This window comes from Genypterus blacodes, unplaced genomic scaffold, assembly GCF_046128005.1.
Source record: "Genypterus blacodes isolate CSIRO-AG114 ecotype Tasmania unplaced genomic scaffold, CSIRO-AGI_Gbla_v1 ptg000392l_1, whole genome shotgun sequence".
Taxonomy (NCBI): Eukaryota; Metazoa; Chordata; class Actinopteri; order Ophidiiformes; family Ophidiidae; genus Genypterus; species Genypterus blacodes.
In genome coordinates, this window is record NW_027467170.1 from 135,001 (window position 1) to 142,500 (window position 7,500).

The window sequence follows — 7,500 nt, forward strand, 5'->3', positions numbered from 1 at the left end:
CAGGCTGCAGCTGCTCAATCTCTAGATTATCTCAGGGGATGAAACGATGAAAACACGGACTAAAGCCTGCAATCCCAGCTTTAAGTGATCAACTTGAAATGTAACACCAGTCTGGTACGTTCACTTCACTGGACTGGCGCTTCGGTCAAACGGTTCTGGAGTCCAGATTGACTCACGTGTCAACAAGCCAGGGCGTGGGGCCGGGAACCATTTTAGGAGAACATCCAATTTTAATGAGTGGAGTTTAAGAATGCTCTGTTCTCATGGAACCCCAGGGAGAAATATTAAAGCTTCATTTTCTGCTTGATGTTTTGGTAACAAGCTCATAGGCCCGGAAGCTACAGGAGCCAAATTAAAGTTGGCTGAGCTCTTTATTACCCCTCTATATGAACGGTGTGTTATTGTTATTAGTTTTAACTTCTCAGTTTCTTTCTGCTTTTTCAATTCTGTTTAACGAAATAAGAAAATTATTCTGATCAAATGTTCATTTGTGTGTCTAACAAATTGGCCCCAAATTTCAGGAAATGAAGGTCAAACCTCCCCATAAAAACACAGATGCTTTCCTGCTCTGCGTTCTAACCCACATGTGGCCGAGCTGCAGATCTGGGTTAGGAGCAGGAAGTCCATGGGGCAGACAGCAAACACACTCAATCACTTATTCAACACCTGAACTCGCCTACAGGTTCATCTACAACATCTAAATCTCCTCCTCTGACCTGGAAATCTAGACATGTAGACCTCTGTGTGTGTGTGTGTGTGTGTGTGTGTGTGTGTGTACAAGTATCAATTTCCCATCTGTACAGCAACAACAATGAATCACAACAGCCTCTTCATGTGTCATGAAAAAGAATGGAAAGGAAGAGCTGAGGAAGATTCCCACAAAAGGTTAGAGAGCAGAAGAATGTTTGAAGAAAATGTAGAGAAACAAAAGCAGAAAAGGTCACAATATAAAGATACAGGATGTGAACCCAGATATTAGCATATAACCTTTACAGATGTTCTGGAAATAAGGACAGCAGTGAGGTTTTTAAAGACACAAAGACGTTTGTTTGGGATTCCACAGGGAAAAAGTATCTTCCTACCTCCTTTGACCAGAGAAACAGGCCTAGGTCTCTGAAAAGGTGACCTATTATCATTAAAGCTATCAGTTATGCTTCCGTCTCCAGGGAAACTATTCTAGATTAGCTCCTTTAACCATTTAATCCCCAAGATAGATCAACTAATTAGAGAGGAAAGCTATCTACACCCTATATCAGCAACTATCAGGAATAAAATCATAAAGTCAGTGAAGCCTTGACTAAAACTAGTAAATAAGGCGTTATGGTTCCACGTTCCACATGTCAACAGAGCGTCTTACCTCCATGGCCAGAGCTGCAGTCTGCTGGTCGTAGTGGTTGAGTATGTTGGGCATGAAGGTGGCGTTGTAAGGCAGACCCTGGCACATCCGCAGGGTGATGGGCTCACAGGTGAACAGGCTGTGGCTGCCCGCCGAAGCGTCCATGGGGATGGCAACGCACGCCGCCGTCAGCATGGACACGGCCAGCACACACAGGAGACCCATGGCCAGAGGATACAGGAGGAGAAGAGAATAGAGACCTTGGGTGAAGGGTGGGGGGGGGGCGGCGAGACCCTTTGAGTGTCCGTGTGTGAGTCACCAGGAAGGAGGATACAGAGATCTCCTCTTTGTCTCACAGAGGACCGGTCTGGACGCGGTGATGTAATCCAACACAGCCATGGTTAAAGACGGCCGCATCCATCAGCGTCAGAGGCAACGGACCTCCATCACCTGAGAGCTGCAGTGGTCCTTTAAGACAAGGCAGCGGCGCTCACACTCCTCCCTCTCCTGCCTCTGCCGACGGAGATGATGGCTGTAATCTCCCTGACAACCTGAGTGATGGAGGCCAATTTTCAGGTCTGGGATCTGGGAAATAAATGTACACACACATCAAAATCCATCACATACAGCTGTTTACTAAAAGATGAGCTGCTACTGACATCTTTTAAAGGGAAATTACACAAATTAAAGAGAGCAAACCAACAAACCGACTGCTTTCCTGCTTAGTTACTATGGCGCCTGAGTGTATCACATTAATAACACTGATTAAAAGCAATTAATCACGATCACGTCTGCCAACTACATAAATACATAAATAAACATACAGAGAGAAAATAAGAGCCACATGAATATTCACACACACCATTTGATTACACAATACAGGACATGCTGTAGTATTTAATAGTAAGTTTGAGGGATTTTTATGGTTTGATATTTAACTTTATCTTTGCTTAGGGTACATTTACACACCCGAGCCCCGTAAGCAAGCGTTTAATTCAGGAAAACATCACATAAATACATTCATTTGTAAAACGGTTTACTTTACGGCAGAAGTAGCAAATAAAACACATTTTAAAGACATTTGTGCGTGTTAGCTTAGCATTACCTCTCTAGCTTGAGTCGCTAAATTCACATTTGGTCGCACCGGGTAAATGTGCGCGAGGAGCCGACTAACGTCACCAGGAGACGAGCCACGACTCCGCCGCGTGCCTCCGCCGCTATTCCGCCGAACGCAACACAATAATGGTGGAGTCCGACCCGGAGAAATGTCATTCAAGAGCAGACAGGAGAGAAATGACGGTTGCTTCGTTTTTCTGAGTGATAGCAGAGCCGTGCGCAGGCGGCTCCGTGCCGGTGTTTAACGCGGTGTTTTACCGGAGCGGAGCAGAGCTGCGAGCAGGCGAGCGGGCGGCGACGGAGGCGGTTCAACACGCGCAACACTGCGGGCAACGCGTGCGTTTAAATTGGGGAAAGAAACGGAACTTTACCTGAATGTTGGGCGGAAAATTCACGTGTGGCAGTGGGGTCTGCGCCGCTCCTCGCCTCGGTAACAATGAGTGATCTACCCTAACAGCAGCGCCCTCATCCTCCTCCTCCTCACCCTCACCCTCCTCCTCCTCTTTTTCTCTGTCAAGTTTACGTGATACAGGTTACAACGGACTTCCGGTTGAAAAACAAGAGCAACATGTAACAGAAACCACAAAAATTAGTTCATTTTGTTTAAGACACGCTATCATGGGCAAATACAATTATTTAAATCATATTTGTTTATATTTGTGACTATACCGATGTGTGTGTGATTAGCTAATATCAGCCGTGTATCTATGAGCTGCATCCAATCAAAGTATTCACATTGCGCGACACAAACCTAGTGAAAACATAAGCTGCTGTATATTCATTTGAACGTTGTTTCCATATTACGAAGAACAGGAATTAAATTGAATAGAAAACTGAAAAGCAGCATTTTTGCAAACTCTTACTTTGAAGGTCCCCCAGCGGATGTTCTGTATGTGCTCTGTTTGTCTCTGTCTTGATTTTCCTGAGCAGGTTTTCTGGACGCTCGACCGCGCGTCCATGGCGAGCGGCTCTATTATCATTTTAGCTTTAAATCATAATTTAAAACTTCTCTGTACTGGTCAGAGTGACAGATTAAACACTAAACGAACGCCTGCATGGCATATAAACGGCATCGTACTGATCTGATTCACAAACAGGCGAATGCTGTGCGATTATTACACCAGAAACACATGAGCCAACGCCTACAGACCCAAGTAATGTGTTGCACTACTACTAGATCTAATAATAATAATAATAACAGCGGTGATTATGATGATGACGTTTATAATAATATTGCTACTATAAGTAGTAGGAGCAGCACTGTTGAACACAAACGCCATAATCTAATTTATTCTCAGCATGTACGAGATGGAGAAGGAAATTAATGTTTTCACAACAGAAAATCATTCATTTCCTGCACACAAATCTACATATAAAACAAAATCCTGCTTATAAACTCCTTCTATTCGCTTTGAAACCCATCCTGAGTGACAGATTGTGTAGTCTGTGCACTGGAGGCAGATGGCGTCTGTGGTAACTGCAGTGTCAGACCTTCTGCACGACATTTGTCACTATTACAGCCCCTGACATCTGCACACTGTACACACCCCACTGTGGTTTGCAGCGCAGCGCCCTCCAGTGCGCGACAGGCCGCGGCAGCCAAGCCAACCGGGGAGGAGCGCGCACCCGGCGTTCCTATGGAAACAAGTCAACTGGGGAAGCGGAGTGGAAACACAGTGGAAGAGTTGGGCGAACGCGTTGAAAGGACACCTGGAATATAAACGTAGAGAGGAGGTGTGTGTGTGAGTGTGTGTGTGAGTGTGAAGGAGTTGTATTTCTCTCTGCGCGAGGAAAACTGATGGTGAGTTAAATGCTGCTGAAGTGTGTTTGACATTGTGTGTGTGTGTGTGTGTGTGTGTGTGTGTGTGTGTGTGTGTGTGTGTGTGTGTGTGCGGTGTGTGTGTGTGTGTGTGTGTGTGTATGTAAGTATGTTAGAATGTGAATAAACATGAAGTATTCAGGCTGATGTTGTGGCAGAACACTAAACAACCACTCAGAATGTAAAGATTTACACCTAACACATCATCAGAAATGAGAAAAGCACCAAACGTGTGAGCGGCGTCTTATTGTGTTAGTTTCAGCAGAGAGATGCCGCTTGCAGTGAGGTCGCCCATGAGCTGTCCAAAGATGGACACCAAACTGAGCGCCTGGACACCTCTGAACCACACACTGTCCAACAGCAAGGTCAGAGAAACAGCAATCAGCTTTATCATTATTATGAATATGTTATGATTTGTTTTTAATTCATCAATCTCTTCCTCTTTAGGTGTTTGCAGAGAGAAGAAACCTTTTGGCCAAATGGGTGAGCTGAAAACACACATGCAGCAGACAAAGCACAACTCTATTCTATTCTATTCTATTCTATTCTATTCTATTCTATTCTATTCTATTCCATTCTGTTCCTCTGCCTGTGTGTCAGTTTGACAGATGGTCTCACAGCCAGAGGAAGGCCGTGCTGCAGGACTTTGTGCTGGCCTGTTCGATGGGGCAGCTCAGATTCCTGAGCCTCAGTGTGAGCAAACAGCTCCCCCTGCTGGCTGCAGACTTCACCTGCCTGCTGCCCAGAGCCCTTTGCCTTTACCTGTTCTCCTTCCTGGACCCCCGCAGCCTCTGCCGCTGCGCCCAGGTACAACACACACACACTCAGCCCTAATGCGACCTTGGCCCATCTGCCTGCTGACGTGGTGTGTGTGTGTGTGTATGTGTGTGTGTGTAGGTGAGCTGGCACTGGAAGAGCATCGTGGAGCTGGACCAGCTGTGGATGCCAAAGTGTGTGAGGCTCGGCTGGTGCATCAGCTTCTCCCCCACGCCGTTTGAGCAGGGCGTCTGGAAGAGACACTACATCCAGAGCGTCCAGGACCTGGGGCTCTGCAGGTCACAGGTCAGGAGACGAGACATGATCCCATCCATCAGCCTTTACTCAGTCTGGAATTCTCTGTGTTTGTTTCATTTGGACTTGTGTGTGTGTGTGTGTGTGTGTCCACCTCCCTCTTGTTCCAGCAGCGGCTCCTGGTTCCAGATATAACAGTGACGACCACAAATGGACACGTGGATCCTTCAGCAGGAGTCTTCCTCAGTCAGGAGCAGTCAGCGTCCGTCACCCAGCCAATAAGAGGCAGCACCCGGAGTGGCTTAACGACGGAGAAGACTGCACCGCCCCCCTGGAGAGGCTCTGACAGACGCCCCAAAGACACCCAGCGCTTCAACTACCTGGACAACCTGGACCCCAACGAACAAGCTCGCCAGGCGTAAGACGGCACACAGCACGAGGACGAGCGGACAGAGTAGAGTTAGAACCAAACAAACCAGCATGAATATCAGAGTGAACACCAAGCGGCTGAAGCCACCACAATCGCTTGCATTTGATTTGTCCAAACAAGGAACACATCACTACTATAAAGGAGTGATTGATGTGGCAGACTGTGTTTAGCAGGTGATCCTGTTGTTCCATCTGCTCACTGACTCCGGTGTTTCTCTCCAGGCGAACACAAAGCAGAACCGACACGGCGACGCCAGGCAGCAGCAAGAGGACGCTGACGGAGAGCAATTACAAACTACGCAAAGCCAAATCGCTGGTAAACCAAACTGCATTCATCATTATGATGACCCCGACGTGACTGTGACCTTCGAGTAGGGGGTGTAGAGGGTGTGTGTGTGTGTGTGTGTGTGTAGGGGAGGGGGGGGCTCTCTGGAGACTCTGCAACCAGCAGGCATCATGCATTATGGAGCAGCGTTTACATGGAAATGCATGTTAATGATGAGGAGGTGGGAGAAGGGAGGAAGAGCGGACAGAGTGACATTGAAAATTCAGCCATTGTTGAGATCGTCACGTTTTTAGTGCCTGGATACAAATTTACTTACAATCTAACATGTTTAATGTTCTACATTCAGTATCTCTGTGTTTCTTCAGATGTTCCTCAGCTCAAAGTGCAGGCCACCACACCCTCCTCCTCCTCCTCCTCCTCACCATCAGAACCAAACTCGACCGGACTGGGCCACTCACAGCAACGGCAACTACCCCGTCACCAAGGAAACTGCCAAGGACCTGCTGCAGCTGCCCCGGTGGAATGCCGGGGTCCATCCGCGGCCCGTGAGGTCGGCGGTGCCCCGGCTGAGCGAGGAGGCGCTGAGGGCGATGCGGCGTTCCCACCGCAGCGCTCCCAGTAAGACACCTCACTCTTTACACTTTGATAAGTAAAGCCTTTAGATCCAGTAAAAACCCCCGGGACAGGCTTTAGATTCCACACCTGCAGTATGAACCCACCTGGACGTGACCCTGGTGATGTCATAGAGGCCAGAATCAAACAATCACATGCAGCTGTGTTTGTACAGGAAACCATCAAGCAGCAGTGATTTAAGAAGTCATAATTGATTTATGATTGATTTATATTTGTCTCCTCCCAGCTGTGCCTCTGTTTGATGTTCAGACGTGAACGGCACCCGGCTCACACACATCACACACACATCCCATCAGGACTGGAGTATACTGCCCCCATGAGGACGACATCAGACCTGCAACACACAACTTGAAGCTACAGAGGGCGGAGCTCAGGGAGACGAGGACAACTAGCATGAAAACTCTGTGTGTAATTTAAACAACGGATGAACTCTAACATAAAGTAAATAAATGTGTCAGCAGGCCAAGGAGCAGTGAATAATCTATCTACATTCAAATGATGGAAGGATTCATGGGAGAGAGAATTTTGTTTCCACAAAGCTGACATCTGGATCATTCTGCTCGTCCTTCACATCTGATTGTCTCTGCGTGTGTTTTGCTCTTCACTCTTTGGTGCTCGACCCGGAATAAGCCACACGTTTCCGGTCTGTAAGAAATGTACCACCTTTATTATCCAATCCACTCATCCCATTCAAGAAGCAATACAGAGGCAAAGCAGTTTAGGAACGAGTCAGAGCTCCAACAATATTAAACTGTCAGTTTAACACAAACAAAACAAAACAGAATCAATCTTCAAGCATCACTCACACACACGCACGCACACGCGCACACAGTAGCTATCATAGGCAGAGAGGGAGCCTCATGTACTTCA

General features: G+C 47.2%; 3 protein-coding genes across 4 annotated transcripts in view; 1 reads left to right on the forward strand and 2 right to left on the reverse strand.

Moving 5' to 3' along the window:
* The window catches only part of fzd3a (frizzled class receptor 3a), a 15,508-nt gene extending 12,565 nt beyond the window's left edge, over window positions 1-2,943 (reverse strand). Inside the window, exons 1-2 of the mRNA XM_076138643.1 lie at window positions 2,824-2,943; window positions 1,358-1,921 (exon numbers count right to left, since the gene is read on the reverse strand). Coding sequence (XP_075994758.1) covers window positions 1,358-1,561 — 204 coding nt within the window. The 5' untranslated portion in view covers window positions 1,562-1,921; window positions 2,824-2,943. The remainder of the gene's footprint in view (window positions 1-1,357; window positions 1,922-2,823) is intronic.
* Window positions 2,944-4,540: 1,597 nt separating this feature from the next.
* Window positions 4,541-6,650, forward strand: fbxo16 (F-box protein 16). Its single transcript, XM_076138656.1, has 8 exons — window positions 4,541-4,636; window positions 4,719-4,754; window positions 4,872-5,078; window positions 5,169-5,333; window positions 5,453-5,700; window positions 5,762-5,785; window positions 5,946-6,027; window positions 6,363-6,650. Exons 1-8 carry the CDS (start codon window positions 4,541-4,543, stop codon window positions 6,648-6,650), a joined length of 1,146 nt encoding a protein of 381 aa, XP_075994771.1.
* Window positions 6,651-7,276: 626 nt separating this feature from the next.
* Window positions 7,277-7,500, reverse strand: part of fam49a (family with sequence similarity 49 member A) — a 20,793-nt gene continuing 20,569 nt past the window's right edge. For both annotated transcript variants that reach the window (XM_076138662.1, XM_076138663.1), the window contains one exon: window positions 7,277-7,500. This exon is cut by the window's right edge and continues 1,720 nt beyond it. The gene's annotated coding sequence lies outside the window, so the exon portion shown is untranslated.

Coding starts and splice junctions, on each gene's coding strand:
- fbxo16 (XM_076138656.1), top strand. CDS start 4,541: ATGCCGCTTGCAGTGAGGTCGCCCATGAGCTGTCCAAAGATGGACACC. Junction 4,637..4,718: donor ACACACTGTCCAACAGCAAG/GTCAGAGAAACA, acceptor CTTCCTCTTTAG/GTGTTTGCAGAGAGAAGAAA. Junction 6,028..6,362: donor TACGCAAAGCCAAATCGCTG/GTAAACCAAACT, acceptor GTGTTTCTTCAG/ATGTTCCTCAGCTCAAAGTG.